The 21860-nt window shown below is 40.0% G+C and overlaps 1 protein-coding gene across 1 annotated transcript in view; it reads right to left on the reverse strand.

Moving 5' to 3' along the window:
- Positions 1-21860, reverse strand: part of GCN1 (GCN1 activator of EIF2AK4) — a gene marked incomplete in the record, with an annotated part of 2100248 nt that overhangs the window by 602940 nt on the left and 1475448 nt on the right. The window contains 1 exon segment of the mRNA XM_044068902.1: positions 9394-9511. Coding sequence (XP_043924837.1) covers positions 9394-9511 — 118 coding nt within the window.

The following is a 21860-nucleotide window of genomic DNA, read 5'->3' on the forward strand; positions in this document are numbered from 1 at the left end:
TTCAAGGGGGTAATATCCATCTGACCTGCCAAAGCAGAGAACACTCTCTTCACAACCTCGAAAGCAGATCGCTCCAAAGAGAAGGAACACAATGGAGCAAGCTTCTGGCCCATCACCTCCCTCTGCTCACAGGTTCATAAGATGATACCAGGCTATTGGCCCAGAGGCCCTTATAAGCCTAGCCAAGAATTTTGCCCATGTTCCCTCAAAGTCAGCACCTGTTTCCCCATCCAGCAGGGGCACAGGTGGGATCCCAAGGGTATACTTCCTGTTTCCCATCCAGTCATCCAGGTTCCTCTTAAAAACAGTTAGAGAGGTACTCTGCTTGACATGAAGAGGGAGTCTATTCCACAGATGGGGGAGTCTTTGGGACACAAATCTATCCTGCCAACAAATTCTATTAATGTCACATACCAGGTTAAGGACTTACATGCGGCGGGTTACGTAAGTAGGGTCTGACTTACAGATATGCAGCAACTCCATCATGGCTGGGTCTGCGATGGCCTTGTATGCCAGACACAGGTAATTTCTGAGCAGTTTGTACGAGACTGAGTAGATGGCAGGACTTTTATCCTTTCTGTATAAGATAGATGTTTGAGACCCTGGATTTTCCTTGTCAAGAGCCTCTGTGATCTCTTCAGCTGCTGCATGTGCTTGGCAAAGTACATAGCGAAGGGGGCATTGTACTTGATAATGGGTCTGATCATAGAGGTTGCCATGGATATGACCTCCTTGTTCCTGGATGAAATACCCTTACTTATGAGGTGAGCCATGCAGAAATCCTTATGTACAATGGAGGCAATGTGGTGGTCAAAAGTTACCTATGTAGAACAGTGTGTGTGCTGTATCTTTAAGAAGCATATCAAGGACTGAACATGCATATATAAATCGCGGGACATGCTATACCCAACTACCATTTTGAAAGTGCAGCCAAAGAGCCAGCATGTATGAATGAATGTAGCTAGTTTGTATACAAGTTACCCAAGTTAAAGTTAATAAGCTTCAATTGTGATGTGTTTGCACATAATAAAGCTGCTTGAACAGAACCCACAGAGAGTCCTCTCTATTGCATTCTGACTAGATGAGTGGCATGGTGTCACAAACGGGATTCCAGAGACTGATATTCAGAGCCATGAGGTGCAGAGATAACAGTAATGGTAAACTAAGAGAAACGAGCACAAAGAATGGCCAGAAAGAACCAAAGATAATGAAAACTTACACGAACAGTTTATTTTACAAACAGTATAAAACAGTGCATTATAAGGGCACAAACTGCATTATTAGACAAGTGAGAGGCACAAGAGGTTTATTAATTAAACCAAATGCTTAAAATTAAGATATTTGATAAAACTGCTATCAGAAAAGCAAAATGAGTATTTTTAAAGCAAAATGGGCATGTTTAGAGTAAAATGAGCACAAGAAAAGTACAATCGGCATGAAAAGAGATTAAATGAGCAAAACGAAATATGACAAGGGCAAAAGGTCACATTAAGCATAAATAAAGCAAGGCGACTGAATGTTTTTGGCTAAGTGCTGCGTTTTAGGCATAACTACAACTTCATATTGTATGAAGGGCACAACTAAAGATGAATTTTGTATATATATTTATATACTTTTATGTTTTACATGCTTTTTTTAATGTATGTAATGTTTACATTTGTTTATATATAGCATGCAAGTTGATTAGATTAATTAATGATTTTTACCAATGGATTTTTGAGATCAGCTGTCTTGTGTTCGTTTGAGTGTTATTTAAATGGTTGTTTCTTATTTTGTGATTTAGCCTGAAGTAGGAGGAGCACTTGTACCTACGAAAGCAAATACTGTTATTAAAGTGTATTTTTGTACCATAAGCTTTGGCCTATTTTCTAGTCTACAGTTTGTGTTTTTTTTGAGTTTGAGTTAATAAAGGACATGCTTGTGTGTGGTATTAATAGTGCTTCTGTGAGAAAGATTTTGCTTCATGACGGTGATTTAATGTTGAGTAAAGCCACTGAGATTCGTCAAATCCATGAAGTTACAGAAAGGCACACAAGTATGCTTTGCAAGGGACAAGAGCATGGTTTCAGCAGTCTCCAGAGCAAATGTACATAGCATGCAACACGCGGCAAACAGAAATAGGCCTACTAAGCACATGGCAGCCACAGCCCCTGCTGGTTCACCAGGGAAACTAAGCAGTTTTCCAGCAAGTTCTAAGAAAGGAGCATGTTCAGTGCAGTACAAATGTGACTCAGCAAAATCCAAATCCAGCTTTAACTGCCACAATTGTGATGCCAATAGTTAGTCTAAAAGATGGAGATGCTTAGCATTTGGTGAGCAATGTCTTAACTGTAAAAAATGGAACCGCTTTTCAAAACCTCTGCAAATCAAATAAGTCCCACACAGCTATAAAGAAGGGTCACCGAAAAAATCTAACCGATCAAGTGGATTGAGACTCCACTTTCTATGTAGATGGTGTTAAGCTGGTGAAAAGAATGATGCGGTGAATCTCTTGGCGAAGAACAAAGTGTTGTGTACTATTCAGATCAATGGTAAATCCATTGAACTCAAAGTGGACACTGGTTCAAAGTGTAATGTTATAGCAACACATTTGCTAAGGTGAGAACTAATGAACAACTCAATATGGCGAGCAGTGCGAAACTTGTTGCTTACGGAGGTGAAGAAATTCAAACAGAAGGCTCAGTAGTGCTTTCATGTTATTTGGCTAGGAACCGTTACAGCTTGTTATTCTATGTAGTTTGGGTCTCAGACAGTTTGAGAATAAATCTGCTTTTTTTTTTTTTTTTTTTTTTTTACCAAAGAAGTTCATCAAATAAGCTCATCTCCTAGTTCCAATTTTTCTGAAGCCATTTTCTCAAGAGTATGCTGATGTTTTTGATGACAGGTTGGGCAAACTTCCACTTGTGTATTTTATGAAGGTAGACCCACACGTCAGTCCAGTAATCAGACCAGCAAGAAAAGTTCCGATAGCTATGCAGGATAAAGTCAAACCTCAGCTGGATAGAATGGTGCAGCAAGGTGTAATTTGTCCAGTTACAGAACCAAATGAATGTGTGTCGTCCATGTCAACAGCTCACCAAAAAGGTTCAGATGAAATCAGAATATGTATTGACCCAAGAGATTTGAACAAAGCATTGAAGAGACTGCATCATACAGTGCGTACAGTCAAACAAGTTCCATCTCTAATACCGAATGCCACGTTTTTTTCTGTCCTGGATGCAAAAAGTTCATTTTGGCAAGTGATGCTTGATCGTAAATCCTCATTACTGACCACTTTCGGTACCCTGTTTGGCAGATATAGATTCCTGAGGATGCCATTTGGAATAAATTCTGCAAGTGAAGTCTTCCGGCGTGCAATGCAACAAATTGTTTCAGGTTATCCTTTGTGCCATAACAGCAAACGGTTTATTGGTTGGAGGCAATGGTGAAGCAGAGCATGACAGAAATCATAAGAGAGGTCTAGACAGAGCACGTGAAGTGAACTTAAAGCTCAGTCCTCTGAAGTGTAAATTCAGACTACCAGAAGTTACATATGTTGGTCATGTATTTACCAGAACTGGCTTAAGACTAGACCCGCCTAAGCAAGCAGCTATTCTTGAGATGTCAGCACCAGATAATATTCAAGCTCTACAGGATTTCCTTAGCATGGTCAACTATTTAGGCACATTCATACAAGACCTTCAGCGAGTTGACAGCACCTTTAAGAGAGCTGACGTGCAAAAATGTTACATGGTCTTGGGTGGAACAGCACCAGAAAGCATTTGAAGACCTTAAGCAGAAAATTGCCACTCCACCTACATTAAGATACGACAATGTCAATAAACCAGTCACTCTTTCCTATGATGCTTCCAAATTTTGTCTTGGTGCAGTTATTCTTCAGGAAGATTCACCAGTAGCCTATGCATCTAGAACACTTACCCAAACTGAGATGCAGTATGCTCAAACTGAGAAAGAACTTTTGGCAATAGTACATGCATGTTCAAAGTTTCATGATTATATTTATGGTCTAGCTATTCAGACTGAAACTGATCACCAACCTCTAGTTAGTAATCTAAAGAAGCCTAAGCATTCAGCTCTAGCAAGATTACAAAGAATGATGCTCAAACTGCAAAAGTACAACTTCAAAATGGTCTATACAAAAGGCAGACCTCTATCTGGCTGATACCTTATCCAGATCACCCAGAAATACAAAGGAACAGCTTGACACAGAGAATTTTGACTTTGACATAATGGCAGTGCATACTTTTTCTACCACAAGACTTGATGAGCTGAGAAATCATACAAAGACTGATCCAATTTTGCAAAAGCTCAACCACTACATTAATGTTGGATGGCCGTCAAAGCAATCTAGTGTACCAGTGGAAGTAAAAACTTATTTTCTTTAGAGAGATGAGATGAGATGTTGATGGAAGATGGCATTATTTTCAAAGGTCCTAAAATTGTTGTTCCTGCTTCCTTCCAACATGAATATATCCAGATTTTGCATTGTGGTCATCCAGGTTTCACTAGTGAGAGACATTGATAAAGTACTTACTTCTTGTTCAGTATGCAATACTACTAAACTGCATTTGCAAAGAGAACCACTTCAGCTAAGTCAAGTTCCTGAATTACCTTGGTCAACAGTAGCCAGTGACATATTCGAGTGGAACAATCAGTATTTCCTAGTATTGGTAGACTCTTATTCTAACTGGTTTGAGATTAATTTGCTACCTAATCTAACATACACTACTGTTACTACTAAGCTGAAATGCCATTTCTCAGTCCATGGTAATCTGCACAAAGTTATTTCTGACAATGGTACTCAATTTACTAGTCAGATGTTTCAAAAATGTGCAAAAGAATGGGACTTTGTACATGTTACTAGCAGTCCTGAAAATCCACAGTCAAATGGACTAGCTGAACATGCAATGCAGAGTGTAAAGCAATTACTTAAAAGGTGAAAGCGTGAAAACACAGATGTCTTTTGGATTTATTTAACCTTAGAAACATACCCGGTGATCATACCCTTGGCTCGCCTGCTCACTGCTCAGAGACTTCTACCCAGGCAAACTAGAACACTGCCTATTAGTTCCAGTTTATTGAGGCCTAAAGCTAAAAGCAGAACCATCAGAGCCCAATTATTCAGGAAGCATTCTTTCCAGAAGTCCAGTTATGATAAATCAAGCAGACTTCTTTGTCCATTGAAAGAAGGAGAGACAGTAAGGATACAAACGGCGAAAGGTTTCGACCGGATTGGTCAAGTAACAGGTATATGTACCAAGCTGAGATTCTACTTCGTAGAATCTGAGGGTGTGGAGTACAGGAGAAATCGCAGACAGCTTCCTGTACTAGAGTCGTTATCACAGCATTGTTCCTGTGATACAGACTCTAGATCTCGGAACAACCCAGACAATGTTCCCATTCCAGGATGGGTCTTAACATCTACTCCCATTCCTGAGGATGTTCTCGATATAGGTTGAACATTCAGCAAAGACAATTCCAATTGCCAAGTCTAATTCTCAGTTTTGTGTCACACAATTTGATCGTACTTTCAGACTTGGTGTGAAATACAAAGCGACCTAAACATAACTGCATATATGTGCACCTAGTCCTGTATAATTGCATGACAAAGAACTATTTGTATTATTTGCATGTCAACTGATATTTTCAGCATCGCATGATCTATTTCTCAAACAGAGAGGATGTACAGCAGTGTGTGTGACGTGTCTTTAAGAAACATAGCAAGTGATGAACTTGCAGATATAAATAACAGGCATATGCTATACCCAGTGCCATTTTGAGAGTGCAGCCAGTATGTGAGCATGTAAGAATGAATGTAGCTAGTCTGTATACAAGTTACCCAAGTTAAAGTTAATAAGCTTCACTCGTGATGCATTTGTACATAATAAAGCTGCTTGAACAGAACCCACAAACACTCGTCGATTACATCCTGACTAGACAAGTGAGAGGGGAGAAGGTGGGATAAAAAGGGAAAGCATCTGCTGGTTAAAGTCTTTACTTCACAGACGCAAGATACAGGATTTGATTCTGACCACTGCTAACTGACCAGGCTTGTAATAGTATGCAGACTAATAGCCTAGTATTCACCTATGACTCAGGCATCCATATGTACTAGTAATACAGTAACACAAAGGCTTCTCTAATGGAGTAGTTACCTTGGTTCCATGAAAACAGGACGACATGCCAGACTGACACTAGCAGAAGCTGACACTAGCAGAAGCAAGTGACTCAAAACTGTGGCAAGATCCATGATGGGCTTTCACCGATGCCCCTCACAGTAAAACTCCCAACATTCTAATAGAAGAGAGTCAACCAAAGTCAGAATGTGAAAAGGGGAGCATTGGAAGTCAAGCCATCCATGAGGCTTCCAAGCAGGCAGGAAGTTTAGAAGTCATGACTGTACCATTACTAATAAGAATAACATTTCACAACACTACTGACAAAGAGAAATGTTGTCTCCCTGGCTTCTTGGCCAACATCCTCTTCACATAAAAAAACCCCAAAAAAACACTCAAGTATGCAACTTGCAGGCCCTTTATGTGGGTGACTGCATGCGTACTGGCAGCCACCATGTAATTATCACTGCCCTCTCAAACACTGTAGTATAACAAGAAAATAAAATGCAGTAATTTCAAGTGCATGTTTGTTTACACAAATCCATGGACAGAGCACAATGGAATGCATAAAATACTCAGATGTGCAAAAAAATAAATGTCATAATGATGTACTTATGAAGGTGATGTTAAACTGACTGTCATTTAAAATAAAGGAATCACATTCATCCACAAAAATATCAACAATCAGTTCAGGTAATTATTACCTGAATAAGCAAATTATAGCTCCAAAAACGTAAAGAAATCTGGAATCTGTTGAGGCAAAGCAGTCCCAAAGCTGAGTAGTATAGTTAATGGAAGTATATACTGACAAACAAAAATATTTCTTTAACAATAACTGAAATATTTTAAGGAAGCGAGGTTAAATCAAGCATGAAAAGAATGAGAAGTACAACACCTTTAAACCTACACTTCCTACAATTAAATCATCTACAATACCTTTAAACCTACACTTACTACAATGAAATCATCTACAATACCTTTAAACCTACACTTCCTATAATTAAATCATCAGCTACAATACCTTTAAACCTACACTTCCTACAATGAAACCATTATCTACAATACCTTTAAACCTACACTTCCTACAATGAAACCATTATCTGCAATACCTTTAAACCTACACTTCCTACAATGAAACCATTATCTGCAATACCTTTAAACCTACACTTCTTACAATGAAACCATTATCTACAATACCTTTAAACCTACACTTCCTACAATGAAATCATCATCTACAACACCTTTAAACCTACACTTCCCTACAATGAAATCATCATCTACAACACCTTTAAACCTACACTTCCTACAATGAAATCATCCATCTACAATACCTTTAAACCTACACTTCCTACAATGAAATCATCATCTACAATACCCTTAAACCTATACTTCCTACAACAAAACCATTATCTACAATACCTATAAACCTACACTTTCTACAATGGAACCATTATCTACATTACCTTTAAACCTACACTTCCTACAATGAAATCATCCATCTACAATACCTTTAAACCTACACTTCTACAATGAAATCATCATCTACAATACCCTTAAACCTACACTTCCTACAATGAAATCATCATCTACAATACCCTTAAACCTACACTTCCTACAATTGAATCATCTACAATACCCTTAAACCTACACTTCCTACAACAAAATCATTATCTACAATACCTTTAAACCTACACTTCCTAAAATGAAATGATCTATACCTTTATACACTTCCTAAAATGAAATCATCTACAATACCTTTAAACCTACACTTCCTACAATGAAATCATCTACAATACCTTTAAACCTACACTTCCTACAATGAAATCATCATCTACAATACCTTTAAACCTACACTTATCACAATGAAATCATCATCTACAATACCTTTAAACCTACACTTCTACAATGAAACCATTTACAATACCTTTAAACCTACACTTCCTACAATGAAACCATTATCTACAATGCCTTTAAACCTACACTTCCTACAATGAAACCATTATCTACAATACCTTTAAACCTACACTTCCTACAATTAAATCATTATGTACAATACCTTTAAACCTACACGTCCTACAATGAAATCATTATCTACAATAGCTTTAAACCTACACTTCCTACAATGAAATCATTATCTACAATACCTTTAAACCTACACTTCCAACAATAAAATCATTATCTACAACACCTTTAAACCTACACTTCCAACAATTAAATCATTACCTACAATACCTTCAAACCTACACTTCCTACAATGAAATCATTATCTACAATACCTTTAAACCTACACTTCCTACAATGAAATCATTATCTACAATACCTTTAAACCTACAGTTCCTACAATGAAATCATTACCTACAATACCTTTAAACCTACACTTCCTACAATGAAATCATTATCTACAATACCTTTAAACCTACAGTTCCTACAATGAAATCATTATCTACAATACCTTTAAACCTACAGTTCCTACAATGAAATCATTACCTACAATACGTTTAAACCTACACTTCCTACAATGAAATCATTATCTACAATACCTTTAAACCTACAGTTCCTACAATGAAATCATTACCTACAATACCTTTAAACCTACACTTACTACAATTAAATCATTATCTACAATACATTTAAACCTACACTTCCTACAATGAAATCATCTGAAAGGTTCCTTTTAACAAACATCCTGAAAGATAATCAAAGCAAATTCAAAATAAAGGACCCAGGCAGGTCCAGCATCTTATGTACACATAAACCTAACTAAACTACATATAATACAAATTATCACAGCTTGTCACTGCTTATCAGAACTCTTCCTCACCCCACACAATCAGCAAAATTGCAACTGCCATGGTTGCATGCTCGTTTTGTCTCTCTGTAAAGCTCTATGTGCAGCTCTCAGATCATCTGTGGATTCTTCCACATCTCAAACAGGCATGAACACAAACATTAAATCATGATGTTCATTAGAGGCCTTCATTCGCTTGCTGAAAAGTGCATTAAAGTTCATCTGAGCAAACAAGTCCACTAAAAGCAAAGTCCAACTGCAAGGTGGGAATGAGTTACACATTGAATTACGTGAACTTAAAATATTTTCATTTGCTTCAGATTGTAAGAGGAAGATATGTTCGGTGTATGAAAATTCCTGTACCACCATCTACTGCAGTAACTGATGTCTACAAAGTTAAGTGATCTCCACACATGTAATGCCAGGTTCCACATAGCTCTATAACCCAATAAATACCTCAGACTCTCAAGTTACACCATTAATACTTACTTTGTTTGACTGAGCTGTGCCAAAATTATCATCTTCTGAAGCAGTTTCAGTTGTCATTTTTCCAGAAACTCCAGATATGTAGAACAGCAAATCTCCAAGAAGCTGCACAGAACTAAACCTGCAGAACAACAAGAAATCAGATTAACAAACCACCAACAATATACATCAGCAGAGGAGAGAACATTAACCTGAAGGGACAAAAAAGGGACATGTAAATGACCACAAACCACCAACAATATACACATTCAGCAAAGCAGAAGAGAAAAAAATCAATCTGACGGGGCAAGAAAGGGAACAAGTAAATTGTCACACTCATTTCAAATTTTTACAAACACACACCCAAGGTTAGCACTCAAGTACCTACTCTCACCACAAGATAACTGGCAGCATGTTAGCTGACAAGTCCTTCCCATCAGTGCATCTCAACAGCAGGAGCTGCCCTTCAGCAACAATACTAAAACAGTGCCAATAGAATTCGACATTCCCCAAAACAGTGCCAATTGAATTCGACATCCCTTTAAGACTTATGGTAGCACCGGCTACAAACGATACCAATGCACTGCCTACAAACGATACCAATGCACTGCCTACAAACGATATCAAAGCACTGCCAAACACTGTTTTCCTGTATCTTCCTGCAATGATACTAAAACAGTGCCAATTGAATTAGACATTCCCCTAAACAGTGCCAACTGAATTAGACATTCCTTTAAGACTCTTGGTAACACCGGCTACAAAGGATACCAAAGCACTGCCAAACACGGTTTTCCTGTATCTTCCTGCCACTGAACTGTAGCACGGGAAACAAGGAAATGAGGGGCTTCAAAACTCCCTTCCTTAATTCCAAGAGACTGAAGGTGTGAGGAATATGTAGTAGTGGCTGGCATTCACAAAATGCAGGTATCCTGCAGTACTTAACAGATGGGGTCTCCTTCCCGAAAACCTTCTCAAACAACAATTCCTGCAGTGCACACAAGCCATGCGGATGTACCTAGACCAAAGTCCCACAGCTCTATCCCATGTAACATTTGTAAGAGCTGCCTGAAAGATGTAAAATAAGCTACACACACAAAATTTACATGCTTAGCTTATAGGGCATCCAAGACCAGTAGAAGACAGAGGGACTAGTACTACCTAAGCACACAGAGATGACAGCACAACTGTATCTATTGCACAAGGAGCTCCTGCAGATCATAGAAAATTACTAGGCTATCGACCCAGATGTCATGTTAAGCCTAGCTGTTTCAACCCAATGTAATACCATACAGGTACTAGTCAACACCCAAGGTTGCATTTAGTAATGACTGCTCATGTCCACTGGGGTGCTATCCCCGGTAAGAATTTACAGTGCTCCATCCACTCATCCAGGTTCTTCTTGAACACTGTCATAGAGGTGCTCTGTTTTACATGAATTGGTAGCCTGTTCCAAAGATGTGGCAGTCACTGGGAGAGAAATCTATCCCTCCAGCATGTCCTATTTAAGTCGCAAGCCATATCTAAGATCCTAGAATGGGTAGTCCTAGACTGGACTTGATTTATGGATATGCAGTAAGTTCATTAGGTTTGGTTGCTCTGCAAGCCAGGTACAAGTCCCCAAGAAGTCTATATGATACACAGCATAGTGACAGGGATCTTTGTCAGTCCGTGTAAGGCACATGGTGAAGGCCCTTGATCTTCTTTGTTAAAAAACCCTGAGGTCTCTCCAATTGCTGCAGGTGCTTAAGTATGGCACATATTGAATGGGGTATTATCCTCAATTATGGGCCAGATAAGTGCCGAGTACAAGGGGGTTATAACTTCTTTTGCTCTTGAGGTGATGCCTTTACTAATCAAGTGATCTATGTGGAAAGCTTTCCTTATAATGGTAGACACATGGTGGTCGATGTTAAGATCGTGGTGAACCTGTTATCTCAGGTCCCTTATCATTTCATGGTACTTAGGGTATTGTTATTGATTCGATAGTGTGAAGGAACATTGTCTGTGCTGAAGGGAATGATGATGCATTTCTTGCATTCAGTTTGAGACTGACAAATGCACCAGTTGTTGGTCTGTGTGAAGGCATCCTGGAGTATACTGACAATCTAGGGACTCAATGATTGCACCCAGTTTGCAGTTGTGTGCAGACCTGGTCAGCCACAACTCTCTAGTTTTGACCTGAACTTCTGAGAAATATATACCAAACAGTAGGGGGCCCAGAACTGACCCCTGTGACACCCCACTGGTAATAGGGCTGCTGGTTGATGTGAAATCACCCACCTTGATAGTGTGTGTCCAGTTTGTGAGCCAGTTGTCAACCCATCTTGCAAAGGAGGGGTTTACATTCAGTTTGCTAAGTTTATTGGTAGTGCCTGAATGTGGGAGTGTCAAAAGCCTTTGCCAAGTCGAGGTATGCTGTGTACACAGATTTGTCCTCATCAATGGCCTTGGTTACACCCTCAAAGAAATCTACCAGATTCAACAAGCAGGATCCGCCTTTCATGAAACCGAACTGGGTAGGATCCAGGGTTTGGAGGTCACCTATGTCCCTATTCACGAGGTCCACAATGATACATTCCGTGGCTTTACAGAGGAGACAGGCAGACTTATGGGACTGTAATTCCCTGGGTCTGTTGTTAGGCCACCTTTGTGGGGGGGGGATAACTGTAGCTGCTTTCCACTCTGCAGGAACAAACCTGTGGTCAGGCTACGACTGAAAAGGGTACTAAGTGGTGATGCTAGTTCATGTTTTAGCCTGTATAGAAGACAGCCTGGAATGTCATCTGGTCACTTAGAGACTCTGTTCTTTGCCCTGGACCAAGCTTTGAGGACCTGCTCTTCATATGGGTAAGTGTGTGGAGGGGGGTGGGAGTTGGGGGAGGGTTTGTTATAAGTTAGGAGAGGATAAGGGAGTGAAATTTTCAGCAAACCTATCCGCTAGCAAGTTTATTATCTTTGTGGAGTCGGTGTGTATGATACCATTGGCCACCAGTTGTGTGCATGCTTTAGTGCGAGTCAGGCTTCCTTTGTCCCCAATAGTAGAAGATTGTTATACAGAACAGCAATATGACAGTTAAAGAAAACATTACTGCTTACATCAAACTTGCAACAGTCGAGTTATTTACAAATGGAATCAGCTGTAAATAAATACCAAGTATGACACAGTGAAGTAATTATAGGATGAAAATGCTTCCAAATTATGAAGGAGTATTGAGGGGGTCTACGTAAATGGAGGCGGACAGCAGTGGAGAGGGGTAGAGGACAGTCAGAGACTGTGAAAAATAGCTGCATTATGGCCAGTTACATCAGAGTGGTGACAGTCCCTGGTGGACATCTAGTGGAGGAAATGCTCTCATCTTACTTAGTTCCACTTCTGGGAATAAAACAGGAAAATGATGGACAGACCAAACCAACACTGCTGTTGAAAGGGCAAAACTAGAATCAGTATTCAAACTCTGGTCCTATAGAAACAGGCAAATGTACTGTTGAAAAGACACAGCAGGTCAGTAAAATTGTATGCTGCATGTAAAATAAATAAATGGCATGTTGAAAATAAAATGATACTAAATCAGTAAGAGTCACTATCTTTGGTAAAAGGAAGACTATATACTGCAGGCTTTAGACCATTTGGTACCTGGATATACTGCAGGCTTTAGACCATTTGGTACCTGGATTTCTTTGAGCTGCTTAACTCTATTCCTAGCTTCTACCAAACTGCTAATCTCCCATATCCTTCTAGGTGTGTGAACCTTCGCAACACTAAACAAGTGCAGGTAACTACAATAAGGACAGTACACTAAGATGGCCGCCCTTCTTACACATGTAGCATTACGGTAAGTATGCAGCTTTCGTATCTGGTAAGAACAGGTAGGTCTAGGTAATCAACCACAGTAACCCCAAAGGGGACCATGCCCTGGATGTGATGACAGGATGTGGGTAAAGGTGGATCAGCTACTGCTATTTTACCTACCCCATAGGAAGAAAATGAAGGTGTGGGTGGCTTTAACACAAGCAAGTGGAGTTTTACAAGTTACACAGGTGCAGCTTTTAACCTGGGACTTGGGCTTCACCTACTAAGCCAGTGACAGTAGCCCTCAGTATGTGGGTGAGGAGCACTCATATCCATGGGGGTTGTAGAAGGCCACCCTTCATTAACAAAGGCTCCCATATCTGCCACAAGGAATGGGGTTATGGTCTTAACAAAAACACACTGAACAAACTGTTGAATACAGGCGAGGGTACAACCACCTTCATAGCTGCACAGATAAAACTCCCCTCCAGCTGGCTCTTGCCCCATGCCAGGAACGCCATGCATGATGGGAGAACACAAAGGCTCAAGGCCAGGAGGAGGACAGTTTTATTATTGGCAGGCACACAGGGAAAAATCATACAAAAACTGTCTGCTGCTCAAATATGGTCCAACCAAGACATCCTTTAGAAGGGCAGTAGGATCTGGCCATTGCCCACACATGGGCTCTGGAGAAACTGCACCCTTCCTTTGATAGAGGAATATCTGCTACAACCTTAGAGCCATCTGGAAATGGGAAGCTTGGATACATGAATACCTTTTTGACGGGCTACAAAGGCACTTCCTGAACTCCAATTCTGTTAATAAAGAATCTTAATACCCTGTGGAACTCCATGCAGGGGAGAAGGTACTTTCCCTCATTTTATTCATGTGGACATCCATGTAGTGGAGGAGGTACTTTATTTCAGGAGCTGGAGAACATGAACAGTGAACTAGCAGACTGATTTGGTTTACTTTGCATGAACAATGACTGGTTCTGAGTACCATACTGTACTTACAGAAATGAGGTAGGTTGCCAGCATGTTCTGAGTACCACACTGTCCTTAAGAACATGAGGTGGGGTGCCATTCTCACTGATGTGATCACGACTAGGAAGACAGTGTTCCATAACAAGTCCATAACAAGTCCGTAAAGGTCCAAAGGGCACCCTTTTTAGCACTGCTACAATGAAGTATACGTCTCAAGGAGGCAAGCAATAAGGAAGTACGATTTTGGATGCAAGGCCTTAAAGAAAATAGCAGCCAGAATATTACAATCAAAGTTGAAAAAAGTATTTTAAGAAGTTAATATGGGAATGTTAAAAGGTGATTTTTCCAATAGGAAAACTGCCAGTCTATGTACAACATATATGCAAGGGGGGCTGGAATTTACTGGAGAAAACTGGCAAAGGAACCAAGGTATTGGGAGCAAATAACTAGAGAGGGGAAAGGGAAAGTTAACAGAATGGGAAAAAGCCAAGAAGGATTAGCAAAGAGAAAGGGATGGGGGAATCCTAACTGCAAGGCCTGTTCTAGTAAAGTTTTTTAGTTGAATCAAGAGCATTGGCTGCTGTTAAAAAACAAACAGTAGGGTTGCCACCTATCAGTTTTTTCTTCGGACTATCCAGAAATCAAACCAACTGTCCAGTCGTCTGGAAAACACTGTACAAACACAGGTATTCGGTTTCAAAAAAAGGAAACAGACTACCTGATTTTGTTAAATCGGCGAATTTACTATGTTTTTTTTTAACTCATTACATCCGAGTGACGCCTCCAGGTGCATCTGCAATTACCTCCTACTGCTTCTCTAGGCGTCAAATGTTACTTGTTCATACTTGCATTAATAATTCCAAAATCATGCTACATACAAGGTATCGGAATATTTTATCTTGAAGTATACATGATGGCAAACGCAATTGAATTGATATCTGACCTCTGCCAATGAGTATTTGTTAGAATTGTAAGGTGATAACTTAATTTTTAAAGGCTCAGTCCAAACCCACTAGGAGTTAGATGCACACTCAAAAGAGTTGTACTGGAGGGAATGAGTTTACAGAAAAGCATTGCAAATTGGCAGAAAGCAGGCATCAAGAACGGCAAAAGAGGGCATCCCCCCATCAGCTGATGCCAGGATGATGTCACACAATGGGTGGAATGTGGCTGGGGGAGGGGTGGAATGGGTCGGGTTACTAGTGATGCGAGGAGCGTGGCCTTGGTCCGGTTTTAGCCAATACAAAAGGTGGCAAGCTTAATAATTAGTAGGGCATATAAAACATTGCAAGATAACTGTAAGAATCAATCAGAGGAGTTTAAAAAAAGACTGGAGAGAAAGAGACAATGGAAAAGCAATTTACAAGTAAACAACGGGAGGACACATTTGGCTACTAAGCCTGCAACAAAATATAGAAGGTTTAGGATTATTGCTTGGAAGTGTTTGCACTGGTATTTTATACCTCAAGAAGACTTCAAAGAATCTTTCCTCAGGGAGATAAACACTGGAGGTGTGATGGAAAAGAGAGGTAACTGGCATACCTGCCAAGTGTACCTCATTTTGGGTCCTAAAAAGTTCATGTTCCTCGAAGTTCCACATTGAAAAATCTGTCACACATTCAGTGTTAGGAATTTTTTTTAAGTGAAATCCATGGTAAATAGAAATTAATCATATTAATTCATTAAAAGATCCTTTTTTATAAGTAAAACCAGCATATGTTAACCATCCTATGACTTTCCTAATTGAAGCTGTTAGTAAGCCATTAGTATGTGTTCCACATTTTGCCCATTTGTTCCACATCATGAGGGCTAGTGTTCCTCATTTTGGAGATGGAAGGTTGAGAGCTATGGTAACTGGGAACATTTTTTTTGGTGGTGGGAAGTGCAATGAGTTGCCAGATTCTAAAACTTGCATACAGAGTACTCTGTCAGAAATACTGAGGGAGCAAATGGCTGTAACTAAGGAAATGATTCTTCAGAGCAAGGACATGGGATCTGATTTGCCTAGACATAGGAAGGCCTTAAGTTCAATGCTACTAGTTGCCAAAAAAGCAATTATTGAAAATACAAATGAAAATCTACACCAACCAAAAATGAAGTACAGAATGCTGTAGAACAGATGGAACTAGATCTGGGATTTTTAGAAAATGGTAGAAATTAATACATTTGTGGGAACAATATGCAGAATTATGTGCAGCAGGAAGAACGAGTTTTAAAAGAAGGAAGGAATCTAGCAAATTATGTAATGTTGGAATGAATGACAATTATTTAAAAAAATATGTAATATATAATGTATGAAAAAAGCAAGCATTATTTACTTTCTTTTCTATCTTTATAATTTCTCCAATTCTTTTGGGTTTCTAATACCATGACAGGAATGGACCTCATTCCTAAGTCAACGTATGATTAAAGTTCATGAAATTAGTATTGTTTCAATCTTTGTCAGTCAGAAGTGCTCCTCACAGTACCAACAATGTGCCTAGTAACTCCTGCAATTTGTATGGGGTTATATGCATTGGTAACATACCTACATACAATTGTAGATTCTTTTTTATAAGATCCGTTGCTCCTACCACTATTGGAAATGTCTGGGTTTCTTTCTTCCACACTGCTCTCGTTTCTACCTGTAAATCCTGATATTTTATGACTTTGCGTCTCTCCATCATTTTCTATGATGCTTTGTGGCCTATGTTTCCAGTGGTTTTCAGCTACTTCAATACAGTAATGTTTGCACAATCCCCAGTGCAACAGTCTTGCCACATTATTATGCCTTTCAGTACACAGTCCTCCTGCCATCACAACCAGCAGCAAGGTGTGCAACTGTTTCCAATTCTGTTTTACAAAACCGACATTTGTCTGTTTCTTCCATGTTCAATTGATTTTGTAAACCAACGTGTACACAGCCCACTATCTTGGGCCACCAAAACATTTCCTTTTATAACCTTTCATCTTTTGGTTTGAATTAGCCTTTCTTTAACTATTCCTGTGTTCAATCCTAATCAATATGAGGTTCTTGCAGGAGTTTCCCATACTTGCAACTATACTTGTGCATTTTTCACATTTCTTGCCTTCTTATCTGATCCTTCACCTTATATTCTTTCTTTTGTTTTTTGGCACATTCAGTTGCTGCCTGATTATTATGTACTTCTGGTTTAATTTCCATTCCTGCTTGACACCAATATGCTTCTGCTAAGTTAAGCAGGGAAGTCATCTTAGATTTATTCTCCTCATGTTTCAAAACTTTCACTACATTTGGATCTTGTGAGGTCAGTAGATGTGTGGAGTCCTACAACTGCGGATCTATACATGTAATCAATTTCAGGGAGGACCATTCCTCCTTCGGAACAGGGAATATATAATCTTGGTTTGAATTGATTTTTATAAATCATTCGATGAGCATGAAGCATTCTTGCTTTCCTGTCTAATCTAGCCAACACCTTTTGGGGCCAGTCAATCACTCCAGACCTGTAGGTTAGGACAGGAAAAGCAAATTGGTCTCTATCTTGAATTTTGTTCCTAGGTGTCAATGTTGTTTTTAGAATTAAGTCTTCTAAAATATTCCTAAATTGTATTTGCATCAGTTCATGTTTTATTGTTAATACTTCATCAATTCCTAAATAATTATACACTTCCTCTTGCTCAAGTTCTTTTATATCACATTCTCGTCCCAAACTGATGTTTTCTTGGTGCTGCTTCTTTCTTGCTTTAAAGGTTGCTTTTGCACATTTATCAAGAGCAAGTGACATTCTTGTATCATCTGAAAAAGTTTTAACTACTTGGAGCTGTGCTTTCAATTCCTCATCTGATGCTCTGTACAGTTTTAAATCATCGACAAAGATGAAGTCTTTAGACTTTGTAGTTTACTGGGAGCCAAATTATAGCCATGATCTAATCTGTTAAACAGACAGCTTAATGGGTTAAAGGGCAAGGCAAAGCAGCAACGGTAACAGACAGTCAAACCTGGAATATCCCCCTTTGGATTTTTATCCCTGGAATAATAATTTGTCCTTTATCATGGCTTAACTGCAAAGTGGTTTGCTGTGATGTAATTGTAGGTTGCAACTTACACATTTGTAACCATGCTATCCATAAATGTAGGATACTGTCAAATGTTTTTTTTTGTAGTCAATCCATGCCATACTTAGATTCTTCCCCTTTTTACAGTTCTCCACTATGACTTAACAATAAATGATCCTTTGTTACATAGGATTTTTTTATTTCCCTTTTGTTCTACTGCCATAATTGACTTTTCTTCTAAATTACTATAAACTCTGTCGGCATCAATTCCAGTGTATAGTCTGTACGTCATCAGAAGGCAAATTATTGGTCTATAATCTTTAGGGTAGCTTGCAGGTTCACTTTTAAGTAGGAGCATTGTTTTTTTTCTGTTGTTAGCCAGGATGGTGTCTGTTCGGGGTGTGCATACAAATAGTTCTTACTCATGGCTAAATCTTCGTGCACAGATGTCAATATTTTCAACCAGAAGTTAGGTACTGCATCTGGGCCTGGGTTTTTCCAATTAGAGGGTTTTTTAACTTTGTTTCAATCTCTCTGGCTGTTACTTCATCCCATTTCATATCCTGTATCTTTGAACGTCTTATTCTTTCTTTTACTTCTTCTATCCATTTAGCATCTTTGTTATGTTCCAAGGACCTTCATAAATACTTCTCCAAAATGCATCTATTTCTTCTTTTTAGGTGGTCTTTCTTTTTACCTTGTTTCCCAGTTCTCTATAAAACTTTTTTGGTCATCAATAAATTGCTTATTTTGTACTTTTCCTTTATATTTATCTCCGTATCTTCTACGTTTTTCAGCCTGTGCTGAGATTTTTAGTTTATTTGCGATAGTGCATATATCCTGATCCATTATAATACTGCACACTGCATTTATCATGTCTATCTGAGTATTTTTGCTGATCTGTTCCCTCTTCTATATTCGTCTAACAGTGACACTTCTTGTCTTAATTGCTTTATAGTCGTCTGTATTCGGTACTTCCATGGTGGCATTCCTTTTCTCCCCATCCTTTCCCTTAATACCTTGTATTGTTGTGGTAGAATTTTATTTGTTATTAATTTAGCTGCACAGTAATATATCCTGTTTACTTCTGTTATATTGCATGGATCTCTAAGGACAGTCCTAATTACAATGTTCACTTGTTTTATCGAACTTCTAACATTTTGGGTTTTATTAACCTTCTGCAGTCAATTTCTTTCATTGATCTTAATATGTCTGTCTCTACTAAATCAAGCAACTCTTCTCTTACCTCTTTTTCTTCTTAGCTGAGGGCGCACTTTTTATTCTCCATTTTCTGTTGGTATGCTATAAGTTCTTTAGCATCTTCATGCGCCTCATTCTCTTCAATTTCATCCCATTCCATCCATTGCTCTGTCATATAGGAACTCACTAGCCTATCATTCCTCATCAGTGACTGAGTTAGAGTTGCCACAGTTCCCTGTTCCATCCCTTGCTGTCTCAAGTGAATGTTTATACTGGTATCCTATGGAAGCCTCCAAAATACCTTCATATGACAACTAACTGGTTGCTTCCCATTCCACTGGTTTCTCCTTAATTTGGATATCCATTGCTCTATCCTGTTGTGGTGCTTTATGAGTTACATTTTCTACACTGAATCCTTCACTTCACAGGTACTCCATAAAGTGCAGCTGTGTACACTTACCATAAATGTAGATGTTCAAGTGTATTCACTGTTGCAGTCATCACTTGTGGGTTATCCCTGCTATGTAGCCCTCAGCTGGCCCGAGTACCAGAGTAAAGGTTTTCCCTCCTGCGTCGTCTGATCTGTGAGTGTGGCTGAAATTAGGTTGTCAGTGCTATAAAAGGACACAGCCAACACCATTACATCAGTTTTTCTTGCCCTCAAAGGTCTTGGAGCCCCAGATAAGATAAATACAATAGTTAAGAAAAAGGGGGTAGGTGGAAGGGAAACAGGACTGTAACAGTGAATATACTCGAACACCTACATACTATGTTCTTAGTGTTTCACTGCTGCAGTCATCACTTGTGGGAAGAATCCCAAAGCAGAGGAAGTGGGTGGAGGAAAGCTGGACAATTATGGGGATGCCAGCATGCCCTACAGGACTGCAGACGCAAATCCTTCTCTGGTTTTGGAGAAAGTAGCCAGCTGGCAGTGCTTGGTGAAAGTGTAGATAGATGTCCAAGTAGCAGCTTCCAGAATTTCCTTGGTAGGAACCCCCCTCAGAAAGGCTGTGGAGGTAGATGCTGCTCTTGTGGAATGGGATCTGACAGTTTTGGGAAGACCCTTTCCATGGAAGGTGTAGCAGAAATGTATGCAATGAGAGATCCATTTGGAAATGGTCTGCTTGGTAATGGGTTCCCCTCTGCCCCAGGGGCGAGCGAAACTAGGTGTTTGTCAGTTTTCTTGATTGATTTGGTCCTGTCAAGGTAAAATCTCAACTCTCTCTGTACATCCAAGTTATGCAGAATTCTCTCCCCTCTACTTGTTGGTTTAGGAAAGAAGGTAGGTAGGTGTATGGCCTCGTTGAGGGTCACCTCAGAAACCACCTTGGGCATGAAGGAGGAGTAGGCTCTTAGAGAGACCCTGTCCATGTGGAAGATGATGAAGGGCTCAGTGGCCATAAGAGCCTGAAGCTCAGATACCCTCCCAGCAGAAGTGATGGCTAGCAAAAGGGTAGTCTTTCAAGAAAGGTATTTGAGGTCTGCTGAGGAAGCTGGCTCGAAAGGGGGGGGGGGAGAGTCGGCTTTTCCAGGACAAAGTTTAGATCACAAGCTGGCGCAGGGGGCCTTCTTGGCGGTCTGATGTGAGGCACACCTCTGAGGAACTGCTTCAATAGGTGTTGGGAGAATAAAGGCTGATTCACCTGGACATAGGCTGAGATAGCCAAGGCATGAGTCCTGATAGAGGAGTAAGACAAACCCTTATGGAGGAGCTCTGCCAGGTAATCCAGAACCAGTGGTAAAGAGGCTGTAGTGCTGGAAGCACCCCTGGTGGAGCACTAGCAGGTGAATCTCTTCCATTTAGAGGAATACGATTTTATGTTGCTGAGTCTGCGAGCCTCCTTAATAATGTCTAACACCTGATTGCTAAGGACTGCAGCGTTAACTGCCTTTGAGGAATCAGCCATGCTGTTAACTTGAGTGTGGCCAGGCCTGGATGCAGGAGCTTCCCTCCCTGTTGTGTAAGAAGGTCTGCAGTGGAATGCAGGGTAAAGGGAGGGTGCATACTTATGCTGAGGAGCACGGGGGGTACCAGTGCTGCCTTGGCCAATCTGGGGTAATCAGGATAGCCCTTGGTCTTTCTCTGATCTTGAGTAGAACTCTGGGTATCAGAGGAAGTGAGGGAAAGGCATACACAAACAGGCTTCCCCAGCAGAAGGAGAGGGCATCCATCCTCCAGGCTTCTGGGTGACACTGTCTTGAGCAGAACTTGGCCAGTTGACAGTTCTGGTGGCTTGCAAAAAGGTCTATGTCTGGCTCCCCCCAAATGCGAGTGATCTGTATGAAGGTCTCTGTGCAACTTCCATTTCTGGAAGTCCATGATCTGTCTGCTTAAGTTACCTGCCAGGGTGTTTTGCTTCACTGGGTAGTATTGAGCTAAGAGATGCAGTCCTAGATTAGATGCCAACTGCCAGATTTTCATGGCAAGGCAACATAGGGGGTAGGAATGAATGCCCCCATTTGCTGATGTACCACATGACAGTGGTGTTGTTTTTCCT

This window comes from Protopterus annectens, chromosome 4.part0 (genome assembly GCF_019279795.1).
Source record: "Protopterus annectens isolate FY-2018-M chromosome 4.part0, PAN1.0, whole genome shotgun sequence".
In the NCBI taxonomy this organism is placed as follows: Eukaryota; Metazoa; Chordata; order Ceratodontiformes; family Protopteridae; genus Protopterus; species Protopterus annectens.